The 16,465-nt window shown below is 36.2% G+C and overlaps 1 protein-coding gene across 2 annotated transcripts in view; it reads left to right on the forward strand.

The window, feature by feature from the left end:
- The first annotated feature begins 3,497 nt into the window (after positions 1-3,497).
- LOC129261927 (furin-like protease kpc-1) overlaps positions 3,498-16,465 on the forward strand; it is a 42,862-nt gene continuing 29,894 nt past the window's right edge. For both annotated transcript variants that reach the window (XM_064099628.1, XM_064099629.1), the window contains exons 1-4: positions 3,498-4,151; positions 8,344-8,448; positions 9,807-9,899; positions 11,528-11,620. In XM_064099628.1, coding sequence (XP_063955698.1) covers positions 3,978-4,151; positions 8,344-8,448; positions 9,807-9,899; positions 11,528-11,620 — 465 coding nt within the window. In that variant the 5' untranslated portion in view covers positions 3,498-3,977. The remainder of the gene's footprint in view (positions 4,152-8,343; positions 8,449-9,806; positions 9,900-11,527; positions 11,621-16,465) is intronic.

The following is a 16,465-nucleotide window of genomic DNA, read 5'->3' on the forward strand; positions in this document are numbered from 1 at the left end:
TTGTTATCCGATTTTGATGAAATTTTCAGCATTTTGCTCTGTGAATTTAACTCTATTTAGATATAATTATTTTCAGCCTGGGCCATCCTCTTACTGAAAACGCTCCACAACTAATTTTGAATTTTGCTGCCGCCTACTGTAAACAACAAGGAATAGTACCTCGTTTCCACTGTCATGATTCTCAGCACTATTGAAACCGATGTCTTAATCGTGGAGTAATAAAAGGCGTAGTGACCGTGTTAGATCTTATCAGATCTTGGGGTCGGTTGTGAATTCTGCCTTTAAAATTACACCTCAATCAGAGAAAATGAGCAAGAAATTAAATAAATCTGTTTGGGCCTATAGGTCTCCATCCATGCTTTATTAACATAATTTTCTTTATTTCATAAAGTTTGGTTTTTCCACCCCTACCATCAAACAAAGCTTTCTGGTAAAACTTTGTTGATGGCTGATCGTCAAAGTGGAGCGATAACTCTTTTAGGAAAAACAAAAAGGGGGGGGGGGGAGGATTCAAACTAGGTGTCATGACAGGGCCGTCCTCGAAGTGAAAACGCGTTCGTTTCATCCATGGAAGATCATGGAAATGGCAAAAACAATAATTCAAACAAAATATATGCCTACTGGTGCTTGTTATTCCTAAGTCATTCTCCTTATCGGGACAGAAATTTAACTTAATGCTGGAAATGCCATTTTCTCATTGAAATAGAGATACCGCCCAAAAGAACGATTTAAGGGGGCAACCCCCGGGACAACCTCTTGCCATTTTCTCATTGAAATAGACGGATACCGCCCAAAATAACGATTTGAGGGGGCAACCCCCGGGACAACCTCTCTTCAAAAAAGTGTTACATGCGTGAAGTTATTATTTCATTCATTTTATTAAACTGTCAAAAGAGAATCTGACTTAATTAATTATCATTAATGGAATAATTGTGATAACTAAAGTTGTAAAACCGTGACGGATCATTTTCGTTCTCGTTTCTTCCGGGACGCGCTTCATAATAGATAGGCAAATAAACCTCTCATAATAGGCCTATATTAGTAGAAATAGGTCCATAACGTACAGTATTATTTTAGAGAGAGATAGAGGGGGGGGGGGGGGGTTGGCGTCATGAAATTCCTCATGTGAAAAACGTCGGCCTACTTTACTTTCTTATATTATACCTTTATATGGAACTAAATTGCGAAGTGCAGGGGATCTGTTTACGATTGGTCTTTCGTAGCTGATCGCGGAAAGTTTTGAGCAATCCATTTTTTAAATAGTATCAACATGATTGCCATGTACTTTCTATGAAATTCTAATTGGGCCTATCTCTCACTAACATCTCGTGTCGTGTCGTTTTGGTTCACGCATAAAACTGACAGAAAATTTTCTAATTCAGATTTTTAAATCAAATGCTAAGCTTTTTCCTTACCCCTCCCCCTTTAGTTCGGATCAATTCAATCATGCATCCGGCCGGATCTATCCTCGCTCTTTAATTCTTGTCATATGTGAGTATAAGAATCAGGGTACTAATGGATAATTCGTTTTTCATTCCCGATCATCGCAGAGCAAAAACGGAAGTCAACCTCATGGTTCGGTCTTTGAAAACACACAAACGAAATCACAACGAGAAAAACCTGTTGTGATTTCGTTTTTGGAGATCAAAAACAGAAGAATGAAATCAGAAATACTTTTGGGCTCTTTCTGATACCTCATTCTATACTTGTGTTTGTTATATATCAAAAACAAAATCAGAACACGCTTTCTACCCCCTGATTCTGTTTGGAAAAACGCAGACAGCGAAAACGAAATCGGGTACTCGCTTTCCACTTCCTGCTCTGTGATTTTGTCTCTCGCACAGCCAACAGCCATACACCGGCAGGAAGTTGGTTGGAAGTTCGATATTCGATATTCAAACTGTTAAGTTGGTTTGATATTCAGGTTCGATATTAAAACATGGACCTGGCCACAGAGGATTAACTATTGTTACTGGGGGTGCTGTAACAATGCTCAGCACCCCCAGTAACAATAGACTAATCCTCCGTGGATAGGTCCCTGTATTTAAACACGTGTGAAGTTGCATGGACCAATATTTGATATTCGATATTAAAAAATTAGGGGTCTTGAAAGCTAACTAGGGGGTTAAACAGGTGCGAAGTAGCTTAATATAAGTCCGGAGCGAGCGAGATAGAAAAAATCCCTTTTCATGAGAATCTTAACATGAAGATAGATTTTGACGTGATATTCAGAAAAATATTAAACACTTTTCCTTTGCTTTTCTTTCTTTCCTCTTTTTTGTTTGGTTGTAGAACTTCTGAGGGCCATGGTCCAAACCCATACAACAATGCTTTATGAGTGGGGTCCAGGGTGGAGCCCCGGAACCTCTTGATATTAAAGCCATTTTAAACCTTACAGATGGCCACTTGAATTTTAATCAAATTGCGTGTATATTTACATTACTTTCACACAACACATAAATTCAGTGCTGCAGTTGTGTACCGTAATCATCCAAATATTTTGAGGGGACCTACCATAGCAAATGTGGGAAAATTTGTAAAAAGTCGCCAGCGAGCGAAGCGAGCCAGAAGAAAAATGGCCTTTTGAAATAAAATTCAATTGTGTGATAGATTTTTACATCATAGCAAATATCATGTCTTATATTTTCTTTATTTCATTCATCTCATTTCGCTGCCTCCTTCATATTATTTTATTTCCCCTTGGCTGTGGGACCAATCCCCCCCCCCCCCCCCCCCGTACGCCAGTGCTTCAACGCAAAGGTTAATGCAGGAAGGGTCCATATAGGGGGCCGTTATAGACCCCTTTAAAGGTTACAGGTTAAGAGCCTCCACTGCACGGGGTTTTGACTCTTGGACAGAGCCCCCGGTAGCTTTGGATATTTAGCAAGTTTATAATAGACTTTCATACGAAATTATGCTATATACCATCCATCTTTTTTTCCCGCTCGTTATCTTCAATCCTCAGCAGCCCGGTAGAAATATCTTGTCCCTTTTTTTTTACACAAGTATAGAATGAGGTATCAGAAAGAGCCCAAATTTCTGATTTCATTCTTCTGTTTTTGATCTCCAAAAACGAAATCACAACAGGTTTTTCTCGTTGTGATTTCGTTTGTGTGTTTTCAGAGACCAAACCATGAGGTTGATTTCCGTTTTTGCTCCGCGATGATCGGGAATGAAAAACGAATTATCCATTAGTACCCTGATTTATAAGGCCCCCTTTAAGGCCTTTATCTGTAACTAGAGTTGAAAAAAGACAGATACAAGATCCGCTTTTCTTTTTTTAAGTTTCGATCCTCAGTCACCTAAATCAACTCGGGTGACGTCATGCATAATGTGTTTTTGACAATGACCGAGAGAGATTAGAAGAATTAGAAAACCCGGTTCGAATTCTTGGTAGAGTTGACAATAACTGGCAGATCATTGAATAAGATCGGAGAGGGTATTGTTCGCACCCCATGAGGTCAAAGGTTCCATTATACCATCATCAGGAGTTAACCATACATACATGTAGGTAGTTACGCAGCGCCAAAGCAGTGTTGGTAGAGCAAGACGTGGATCGTGTTGTTAATGTTAGCTCCAATACCAACAGTTGTTGAAGAAGAGTCTGAATTTTACGAGAGGATTGTTATGACATATACCTATGAGTAGAGAAACGTTCAAAATAGTTTTGGACGAACAAAGGCTTGGCAGTAAGCGATCGAAAGGATAATAATCTCTTCAGAAGTTTAGGAATTTAATGCGATCCTCATTCTCGGATTCGGAACTCCAACGCAAACCGTACCAAGCGCAAGCTCATTCGGTAGTCAACTTTGCCAACAGGGAATATCTTCATTTAAAACTTGAACAGTTTTATGTAATATCTAAGAATGATGATCTTTAAATACGTGTAGCAGGATAATCAATGTACATTTGCGAGTAATTGGAGGTGTTTCGTGAGTAAGACTGTTGTTAAAAACAGAGAAAAACACAGCTTTATTATGGCTTCTTGGAGGACTTGTGCAACTCTTGCAGCGTTCACATTAGTGGTAGTGTGTGTCTGGTGCGTGATAGCTGAGGAGGTTTTCACCCATCACTTTGCCCTGATCGTACGGGGAGGACAGACCAAAGCAGATCGTCTTGCAGAAAAATATGGCTATATAAATCATGGACAGGTATAATAAAATTTAACCAAGCGTATGAGTTGTGTAAAATTAATTGAAAATTGTGATTAATTTGTGCTCTGGTTTATTGGTTGTCTGTAGCAATGTTTAAACTTTTTTATTTCAATCATGATTATGAAAGATCTACTTTCTAAAAAGCAATTTGTATTGTAAAATCATTTTAGAAATCTGTTAAGCAAGTTAAATCCATATGAAATTATGTATTGTCTTCGGTATTTCCATTAATGCCCTTAATTCATAATCAGAGTTCAAGTGTGAAGTGTATGATTCTATATGTACAACTGCACTTTTTTGTGACGGGGGGGGGGGGGGGGGGGGTGGGCAGCAGCATGCACACATAAACTCTTTCAAGAGAAGTGAGGGAGTGAAGCAACCAAGTTCGTTCATTGGGGTGCTTGATATTGAATAATTTTATGCATACTTATGGTGAATTTGTGAAATTTTTATCCAAAAAATTACTGCAGGGGGGGGGGGGGCAACTGTGGCCTGCTTCACGCTGCGTATGCACATTATTCCCCCTCTAATGTTCTTTGATGCTACATGTAGTTGCATGGCTGCATGTAACAAAAATCCTAACCTTTTTATTGAATGAATTGTCTAACCATGGTCTACTAATAACCTGATTTTACTGATGCTTGGTTTTTATTCTTTTTTCTGATATCTGTTAGCACAAAGTGATAAAACAAGTACAATGGAAATATCATGTACATATCAGATTTATAAAGAAAAAAAAGGAAGTTGTGGAATTTTTCACAAATGCAGCCTGATGATGTTTTCTATGTAAAGTTTTTACTTTTTTAAAAACTGAGAAAAAGTTTTTTTTTTATAGTTAAACTGAGACAAAGTTATTTAGCTCCTGGCCCCACTTCTATTTTAGACTGGGCAAGCGGGATACATGAAATGGTATAGAAACACATGTACATTGATTGATACATTTACCTACTATCCTTTGTCATGGATGTACAGTATATAGGCATAACTTTCTCAGCTTTTCTGTAAAATACATGGATTCTCATGAAATTAAGGATTACATATTAAAGGTACGAAGGCTTTAAAGGAAACCAAAACCCAAGAAGAGAAGCAATCTTATTGGAAAGAGTAAAATGAGAGGAACAATTTAAAACATGTTTAATCAAAATCGGTTACAGAATAAGCGAGTTATGGAAGTTTGAAAAGTCTTGTTGTACTTTCTATGGGGATCCTCAAATTGACGAACATGCTTCAAAATGGCTGATTTTGTGGACTACCCTCCATTTGTTTTGTACACATATTTTCAGATTTTGCCCTTTATTTTCCATATTTCACATCATCTTCTCCTGACCTTGACATATGTGGTGTGAATTATATTTTCCCATGACATAGGCCTATAATGCTTAGAATGAGGCAATATGCAATTTTAAAGATAATAGTGAAAATCTGAAAAATTGTGTACAAAACAAATGGAGAGTTGTCCACAAAATCAGCCATTTTTTAAGCATGTTTGTCAATTTGAGGATCCCCATAGAAAGAACAACAAGACTTTTTAAACATCCATAACTTGCTTATTTTACAACCGATTTTGATGAAACTTGTTTTAGATTGTTCCTCTTATTTTACTCTTTCCAATAAGATTGCTTCTCATCTTGGGTTTTGGTTTCCTTTAATTAGTCCAAGCCCTAATATGTACTATTGTAGAACTTCTTGGATCTGTGTAAATATAATACGTGTACTGGCATAATTACAGGGCATGGTACTGGTATGTTAAGGGGTGCTTCTCCCTGCTCTGTAACAGGCGCGTAGCCAGGGGGGGGGGGGGGGCGGTTGCCCCCCCCAAAACGTCCCCAAAAAGAAAAAAAAAGAAGGGAAAAAAAGAGAGGAGAAAAGGAATAGGGAAGGGAGGAAAGGGAAGAAAGGTAGCTTTGTGTTTTTTTTTTCTTTTTATTCTTTTTTTTTCTCAAAAGAGAAACTCCTTCACTCTTGCTCTAAATTTATATATGAATTTTGCTTCCGCGCTGCGCGCAGTTAAATGATAATATTGAAGTTCTCCATTGTTTCCCCCACCCTTTCTCTAACCCTGTTTTTCCACCTCAGCTATTTGTGTTTCTTGCCAGTTAAAGTTCAAATGTATACATAAGGGCATGGAATTAGAGTAAGGTTAGGCCGAAGTATATGAAGTTATCTTTTTTTTTTAATTGATTGCTCAACTTCTGGACGGGTCGGCCCTGGGCGGGTAAAATCTTTATATCAATTTCTGCCGTCACCTCCATAAAGTAAACTTCTCCTTTTTTTCAGCTCATCACTAAACAACCGTAATTTTGGGGCAAACATGTTCCTAATTCAAAAAGAGGAAGGTATAAAATTTGTGTCGTATTAGATAGAAAAGTACAATATTTATCATCAAATTCTATTAAACTTCATGTCATTTCCCTGCACATTCATCTCCTGTCCTGTTTTGCGCACTCAGTTTAGGGCATGGAATTAGAGTAAGATTAGGCCGAAGTATATGAAGTTATCTTTTTTTTAAAATTGATTGCGCAACTTCTGGACGGGTCGGCCCTGGGCGGGTAAAATCTTTATATCAATTTCTGCCGTCACCTCCATAAAGTAAAACTTCTCCTGCTTTTCAGCTCATCACTAAACAACCATAATTTTGGGGCAAACAGGTTCCTAATTTAAAAAGAGGAAGGTATAAAATTTGTGTCGTATTAGATAGAAAAGTACAATATTTATTATCAAATTCTATTAAACTTCATGTCATTTCCCTGCACATTCATCTCCTGTCCTGTTTTGCGCACTCAGTTTGAAATTTTGAATGACACTTAGGGTTCTTTATAATTCAAAATGAAGCGCTTCAGGATAAGTCAAAGAAATTAGGCATCCTTTTTTATATAATTTCAATGAATCACAGAAGTTTCAACTTTTTGCGCACTATTTTCCTTGTAATGAAGTTCAATAATCTTAGAAAATCAATTGAATTAGACCTGATGGGGTATTAGAGATTTCTGCATTTGATGAAACGTCCGCCATTTGATACTTCAGAGTTTCATTGCTCTGCGCGGGGAGGAATATCTTCCTCCCGGCATATGCACTTCTTCTCCTCTGTTTTGCGAGTTGCGCACTGTCGCTAAATTGTTTGTAATCAAATCTGATCTTTCCAAGGGAAGTATTCAATATGTCTTTGACAATACCCTTTTATCGGGGCCCTTTTCATGGCAGAAACAAATTGAAAAAAACGCTTAAGCCTCCGCGCTTCGCGCGGGGTTATTATTATTTTAATTTCCTCCATTGTATTCCTTTTTTATGCGTTCACTCACAATCACTTTTGAAAACAAGGTTCATGAAAAAAAGGTTCAAAATCACAATATTGTCAACTGAATTGGAGCTGATATAGATACTAGAGAGACGGCTCCTTTTCATTTTAATTTATGAAACACCAAAAGCCCAAAAGAGGGGGAAACTCCCCCTCCCTGCACCCACCCCCTAGGGAGCGCGCTTCGCGCGCTCTGTAGGTGTTGGCACGCTTCGCGTGCGATTACCGCCCCCTCCAAAATGAAATCCTGGCTACGCGGTTGCTCTGTAATACCTCTCTCTGCTCATTGTTTGAGCATTTGTCTCATAATCCTCCAACCTCAGTGTTTAAGTTCATTACTATACAACCTCAGATATTATTCCAGATTTTGTATAAGGGAAACCCCCTTTAACCTTTAGGATGTAACTAGGATTTTTACTCCCTATTACAGGTTTTTCCAGGGGATCTTGTCAAAATTACCCTCTCCCCACCAAATACTTTAAGGAAGCCTGTTAAATAATACTTACCCTTATTACAGGTATTTTGGGGAAAAGCTGGCAAAATTCCCTAAATTTCAGGTTTGTTGGGGAAAGATTTGTGTACTAGCCCAAGTATTGAAAATAGATGTATTTCTGGAAAATAAATGATAAAAGACCCCCATATTTCAATAATTTTTCTGTTTCCCGCTCAAAAGCAAGCCCATAAAATATGCCCCTTTTCCCAACAATAATTGGCAATGCGTATGCACAGAAAACCACCTGATAAAGGTGGCAAAGCGGGCTTATTTGTAAGGTTACACTTCTGTAATACTGCCAGGTTCCTTGAAGAGGATTGAATGCCCTGAGTCAAAAGTTGCTTTACAAAATTTTCTTAGCAGTCAGGTTAAATGTCCATCTCTTCTCTTCCAATGTCCAGATTGGAGCATTAGAAGACCATTACTTGTTCAGTCATCAGAATGTTTTCAAACGGTCAGCTGAGGCCAGCACTGGAGAACATATAGATATAGCTGATGAACCAGAGGTTTGTTACTTGATAAATCTTTTCATTGCTCTCTTTTTTTCATTTTTTTTCCTTCAAAATGTGAAAGAATTGAGGTTTGTTACAGACATTCCCACTTTTTTTCAATTTTAAGGAAAGATTCTATATTTTGATTATTCTGTAGACATGATTAGTGTTATTTGATGTGCCTATAGATATTTCTTTATATTTTGATGACACTTTCCTGTTAGAAGTTTTGTCTTTAAATATATATATTTTTATTTAGGAAAGTTTGGAAGTATTGCAAATTCATGTTTTCTGTTAAACTAAGTGGTTTATCACCATGTTGGGTATGTGAACATGGAACTGGAGCAATCGGCTTTTTTTTGGAGAGGGGGGAGGTTGAGTGAAAATAATATTTCTCATTCAGATTATCAGAAATAACCCCAAAGTAATAGTGACTTCACTTGTAAATTGTATTTCTCTCAAAAGTCATTTGAATCATGTTCACACTGTAAGGATTTATGTTTTATGTACATGTAGTTTGTAGCTGTGAATGCATATGCGTTGAAAAATTAACCCACTTTTTTATGAACACATGAAAGGCAATGTATATACCTACATGCATGATTTAATACTGAACATCTCATAATTTTCAGTAAGTGGGGAAATGTCATATTTGTTGATGAAGAAATCTCAGCATGTTTGTTTAATTCCACCCTATGACGTACATGTATATAGCCAATGTTAACACTTAGGCTGTTTAAACAATAGAGAGTCAGGAAATCAGTGTTTTATTTGGTTTGTAAATACCAAAATTAATTGGACTCATTGAACGATGAAGTAGCTGCTGCCAACTATGAAATTAATGAATAAAATTCTAGTTCAAGGAGTTAAAGATTTTGCCTATAGACATGGGTGGAAATCCCAGGGGGGGGGGGGCAGGGGGATGCGTCCCCCCTACCCAAAATAGTAGGGGGGGACACAATATCATGCTTCTACTTTAATATCATTATTCAAATTCATAGATTATTTATTTACAGTGTATTTTATGTATGGAAGTGAGGGTGCCCTAAAATGATTACGATATGAGGGATATAAGCTATAAGTGTGTTTTATTGGATAAATTTACATATTTTACATGAAAATTTATTTTGAATGGTTGCCCCTCTGTCAAAATGAAACTTTTGTCTATTTGGTCTTGTTAAATATTAAAACCCCTTCTCAAGCATGGAATGGGCTTCAAATTTCAGGTTATAAAATAAACCTTTACTGTTGCTTTACAATGTATGTGTTATCACCTCTTAATATGGTTAATGGATTTCTGTGATCCAATATTCACCTGTATATATTATTCAATGAATTATCACATTTTAAAGTTATTTATTATCCCTTTTCAGGTGGAATGGTTTGAGCAACAAGTATCGAGAAAAAGAGTGAAGCGAGACATGACCCGATTCTCAGATCCTCTGTGGCCTAACCAGTGGTACCTGGTAAGTCTAAAAGGGTATTCTCTGCAGGGGGTTTCATGTGGCAAGGGATGCATGGGGATTGTTTGTACAGCTCAATTCACTACCTGTCTTGAACTTTGACATTTTTCTTGCTTGATGGATTAATTAGACCCCATTCTCGTCTTTATTCTTAAACTTTTAGAAGTTTTGTCGAAACCAGTATTGTGGAAACGTGTACATGTAACGAGTATTAGTAATGATAATGCTCAAAGTGGTCTCGAATTGATCTTGGAATGCAGAAACCCAACCTTGGATATGATTTTCAAACTTGCTAAACTTAAGAGTACATGTTTGGGAAGTGTTGCACACTGCTTTACAAGATGCTAGAATGCTACAAAGTGCTGTTCTGATAATCAGTTGGCCCTGATAATCAGTTGGCCCACTGTATGACTTTATGGATATTTTCTTGTTGGGCTCAAACCCACACTAGCTCTTTTCGAGATTGAAGTTGAATGAACAAATTGAGAAAGTTTATACCTGACAGAAGACATCATCAAATGTCCTGTTGAAATACCTAAGTTCCCTACCCCAAATCAAAGCAAAGACAAAAATATCAAACAAATTCCATTATTGGGAAAAGGTAATGTTCATGTAAATATATTTTCATGACTTCATCCTTCAACAAATCATGGAAGATTTTTATTTATTTATTTATTTATTTATTTATTTAATTTTTCATTTATTTATTCATTCATTTATTTATTTATTCATATATATTTGTTATTACTTTTTTGGGGGGATGAAAGTGGCTTCAGCCTTGATAACTTTCGTTTTACACATGTGGATTATGTACTAATTTATTTAACACATGAAAGGCAATGTATATACCTACATGCATGATTTAATACTGAACATCTCATAATTTTCAGTAAGTGGGGAAATGTCATATTTGTTGATGAAGAAATCTCAGCATGTTTGTTTAATTCCACCCTATGACGTACATGTATATAGCCAATGTTAACACTTAGGCTGTTTAAACAATAGAGAGTCAGGAAATCAGTGTTTTATTTGGTTTGTAAATACCAAAATTAATTGGACTCATTGAACGATGAAGTAGCTGCTGCCAACTATGAAATTAATGAATAAAATTCTAGTTCAAGGAGTTAAAGATTTTGCCTATAGACATGGGTGGAAATCCCAGGGGGGGGGGGGCAGGGGGATGCGTCCCCCCTACCCAAAATAGTAGGGGGGGACACAATATCATGCTTCTACTTTAATATCATTATTCAAATTCATAGATTATTTATTTACAGTGTATTTTATGTATGGAAGTGAGGGTGCCCTAAAATGATTACGATATGAGGGATATAAGCTATAAGTGTGTTTTATTGGATAAATTTACATATTTTACATGAAAATTTATTTTGAATGGTTGCCCCTCTGTCAAAATGAAACTTTTGTCTATTTGGTCTTGTTAAATATTAAAACCCCTTCTCAAGCATGGAATGGGCTTCAAATTTCAGGTTATAAAATAAACCTTTACTGTTGCTTTACAATGTATGTGTTATCACCTCTTAATATGGTTAATGGATTTCTGTGATCCAATATTCACCTGTATATATTATTCAATGAATTATCACATTTTAAAGTTATTTATTATCCCTTTTCAGGTGGAATGGTTTGAGCAACAAGTATCGAGAAAAAGAGTGAAGCGAGACATGACCCGATTCTCAGATCCTCTGTGGCCTAACCAGTGGTACCTGGTAAGTCTAAAAGGGTATTCTCTGCAGGGGGTTTCATGTGGCAAGGGATGCATGGGGATTGTTTGTACAGCTCAATTCACTACCTGTCTTGAACTTTGACATTTTTCTTGCTTGATGGATTAATTAGACCCCATTCTCGTCTTTATTCTTAAACTTTTAGAAGTTTTGTCGAAACCAGTATTGTGGAAACGTGTACATGTAACGAGTATTAGTAATGATAATGCTCAAAGTGGTCTCGAATTGATCTTGGAATGCAGAAACCCAACCTTGGATATGATTTTCAAACTTGCTAAACTTAAGAGTACATGTTTGGGAAGTGTTGCACACTGCTTTACAAGATGCTAGAATGCTACAAAGTGCTGTTCTGATAATCAGTTGGCCCTGATAATCAGTTGGCCCACTGTATGACTTTATGGATATTTTCTTGTTGGGCTCAAACCCACACTAGCTCTTTTCGAGATTGAAGTTGAATGAACAAATTGAGAAAGTTTATACCTGACAGAAGACATCATCAAATGTCCTGTTGAAATACCTAAGTTCCCTACCCCAAATCAAAGCAAAGACAAAAATATCAAACAAATTCCATTATTGGGAAAAGGTAATGTTCATGTAAATATATTTTCATGACTTCATCCTTCAACAAATCATGGAAGATTTTTATTTATTTATTTATTTATTTAATTTTTCATTTATTTATTCATTCATTTATTTATTTATTCATATATATTTGTTATTACTTTTTTGGGGGGATGAAAGTGGCTTCAGCCTTGATAACTTTCGTTTTACACATGTGGATTATGTACTAATTTATTTAATACACATGTACATGTATTTGTTTATGATCATGTGGTTAATTATTTGAATACATTCTGAAATGGTAGAATCACAATTTCCCATTGCATGTGTTACAGTATGTGTATTTTCTTTAAAATGTTCCAGTTCATTTTTATAGGAGATCACTCCTGTTAAATGACTATAGTATACTAGTAGTATAGTATGAGTGATTTAGTGAATCAGTCATTTTATTTCTAGACGCTTTTGTACTCATGACTGATCATGTACATGTACTGTAATTTTCTCAGCTTCCGTTTCATTTTTCTCAACTTCCGTCTATGCTTTTCTTAATACATTCCAAAGCTTATTGTAAATAATAAGCGGCCTGCTTATGTTTTCAAAAGGTGAAAATTCCCCGGAGGAGGAATCCGGATCTGTAACGTCATTGAAACTGAAAATACTTGACTTGACTCACCCACAAAAGAGTTTTCCCAAAAAAACCCAGTTGGGGAAATAACAGATACTGTATGCACCTGCAAGGGATTTCAAAACATGAAAGGAAACAAGGGGTTGAATGGCTAATTATAGATTACAAATGGGAAAAATGATAGGGTGTGTGTCAAGAATGAAATATTTCAATGGCACAATAGAATGGCTTGATGAGCAGTATTTGTGTGTTTAGTATTTAAAAACCTTTCCCCCTAGTTAATGAAAAGAGACCCTTTGTTTTCCCAGACACAAATTTGACAATTATAGTATAGTAGAGTGCTTGAATATGCTTGGGGGGGGGGGGGGGGGGTCACCAGGGATGTGTCTAGGGAAACGGCCTCAACTGCCCCATTGGAGTTTAGTGTGAAGCTTAAGGTCTATTTTAATGAGAAATGACACTTAAAAGCTAAAAACACTCATGCATGTAAAACCTTTCTATGTTTATTTATTGTTTTTAAATTCTAATTATTCCACTGATTTCCATTTTGCCTTTTAGTTTTAATATTTGAAAATATCATATTAGATTCCTAACAAGACTGTCCAGTTATTTTTCCATAATGCCAGAAATTACAATTGACTTACTTTATAGATTTATTTAAGTTTTCCCTCATACATGTACCTGTTGTCATTGATAAATTGTTTGTCTCTCAGCTATAATGTTTACATTGCACATGTACAATGTATTTCCATTCCAAGACTTGACATGCCTTCATTAAACTGTAGGCCCTATACATGCCAGCCTAATGGCTTTGTTGATGTATTCTTTGAAAGAAACCACAAAGCATGATGTTGTTCCTTTATTTGCTCTCTTCATTCAATTCAAGGTTGTATTTGTTTGACTTGGCATTCACCTGCACACATTTTTTTCTGGAGAATAACACCATTGTGATATACATGTTGCCTACTGTCAACTGCTCACAACAGTGCAAATAATCTATTAAATTTTGCCCAAATGTCATAATTTTTTTCACATCTTCTGATCTTCAACTCAATTGGATCATTTAAAGATGTTTCTACAGTTCAACAATGTGCATCATGATCTGTGCATATACATGTATTATGCCATGCAAAAAATAACAAATAGCTACGTGTACATGTGTATACATGTACAGTGTATAGCAAAAAAATCAAGCACATGAACTCTTGTTAGTGTTTGCATAATTTGGAATATTTAGATGCTAAAGTAACCCTGTGCAAAATTTGGAGAAAATGACATGGATTTAACTTTAACTGTGGAACGTCCTTAATACATATATGTAGTTTATATCCTCCAAATTTAAGGTTATTTCATGTTGAAATAAAACTTGAAAGTATACCTTTACAGATTTTCAAAATCTTCTAGATACTAATTTTGACAATGTGGGCCTTCATTTGTGGGGGTTATATTGCCAATAAAAAACAAGGAACTCCCTGGCAATCTTTTTTTTCCATAGAAATATCGTGACAGTGGGGGTGTGTCTAATAAACAGGTGTGCTTTGTTGTAGACCTACACTTTAATAATAAGAAGTAATTTCCATAAGTACTGTAGGCCTACTGCTCTTGGTTTCATATTAATTTATGAATATGATTTATCAATTTATTTTAAGGAAATAACTTTTTTATAAAGTAAAATATGTGATTATATCCTAATAATGTTTACCTGTACTCTTGGTTTCATATTAATTTATGAATATGATTTATCAATTTATTTTAAGGAAATAACTTTTTTATAAAGTAAAATATGTGATTATATCCTAATAATGTGTACCTGTACTAAAAATGTGGTTTTGATATGTCATTAGCTCAAAGTCTGGTTTATGCCTACATATTCTCAACAGGTGGCACGGAACCAGGGCCCAGGGTGTGGGTACTTCAGCCCCCACTTTTCCCAAAACCGTGTACAAAAACATGAAAATGACCATCTGATTGTGAATGTTTGCATGGTCAGCCCCCCCCCCCCACTTTCAAAACCGTTCTGTCGCCCTGCTCAGTAACGAGTAACAATATGTCTTTTACAAGTGGTCAATAAATCAAATATTGAAAGACTATTGAAAATAGAAACCTTTTTTTTCTTTCATAAGTTGCAATTGCAAATGTAAGTTTGTACATGTATAAAGGCTTGATTCATCCATGGACCTACGAAATAGGTCCATGATTCATCCTTGTACAGTGCACATTACAGTATTTATAATGTTCATGAAATTATATTTTGTAATCTTGTTATGTACTTGTCTGGTGTTATATGAACATAGCCCTCGCCCTTACTGCACTTACATACACGTGTACATGTAACTACAGTGGTAGTGTTGTTTAGTCCATTTCATCATCTCTTGTCAGATTCAGAGATACCCTTTTGTTGTGGGTACACCAGTTCCCCAACTGACAATTACTTGTTGACAATAGACTGTTTAAAGGGCATCCAGTGGTATAATCCCATGTTGCCGAAATTTACATGGTGCAGATAGGGATAGAAAAAAGGGGGTAAAGGGCATTTTGTTAAATCTGAACTCAGGGGAAATAAAGCAAAGTATCTTTTGCAAAATTAAGAGATCAGATATCTAATATTAGTCAAGATTCTAGACTATTAATTTGCCCCCCAAAGTGGCAACTGCATGATCTTCCTTCCAGCTGCTAAAATGAAGAATTAACCAGCTGGCAAGTTGCTATTTTCAGCAGCTTGCAATTCATGTTTGTATACTAGTGATACCAGCAAGGGGGTGGGGGCTCGGAGAGATATGACAAGGTGGTCACCTGCTACATTTACATGAAGGGCAGGCAAATTTTTACGAAATAACAGTGAAAGGGGTGTACCGTGTTCAAAATGCAAAAATGAGGGGGAAAGGGTTTAGTTTTCAACAGCCTGGATAAAGAGTAGGCTTACATTTCTTTCTTTCACCAACATGAAAATAGGTTATTTGAGACATAATTTAAGTAGCGGAAAATGTGAAATACTTATTTAGGGTATTTTGAAGAAGAAGAAGAAGGGGATGAAGAAGGAGAAAAAGAGAAGTACAGGGAGTGGAATACAAAATATGAATAAAATAATATTGCATTTAAGGCATGAAATTTACTTCTGTATAATCATGGAGCTACATGTACATGTAGCCAACTTACAGTGATTGTATAGTGATTGTATAATTTCCTTACATTGTATGAGACTTGTTGTTATTGAATATTTGATTTGAGAGAAGACAATAAACTGATAAATACATGTTTTAAAACAAAGAAAAATCTACTTGGTCCCATGTCCCACTCTTTCATTTCTGTAGCGCGACCTGTCCGTCGGTGATCCGGAGAGGGAGGAAAACTGCTGTGATGTAAATAGGCACATTTACGGACCAGGTCCTTTTGCCAAGCTTATCCACTTAATTCTCATCATTCAAGGTTGCAACTGGACTCGGGGCCGGCCCCGGGCCACTGATTTCCAAATGTAACAGGGGTCTTAGTGTTATTGCAACTATGCTAAATACAAGCTGATCAAATAGGACCTGAAAAGGGGCTGTAAAAAATAATTTCCCCAAAGCACACTACAGTAGGTAAATGGGTAGGCCTACATACAATTTATGTAATATGTATGTAATAAATAGTGTCACACTCAAAGT

Source organism: Lytechinus pictus, chromosome 5, assembly GCF_037042905.1.
Source record: "Lytechinus pictus isolate F3 Inbred chromosome 5, Lp3.0, whole genome shotgun sequence".
Taxonomy (NCBI): domain Eukaryota; kingdom Metazoa; phylum Echinodermata; class Echinoidea; order Temnopleuroida; family Toxopneustidae; genus Lytechinus; species Lytechinus pictus.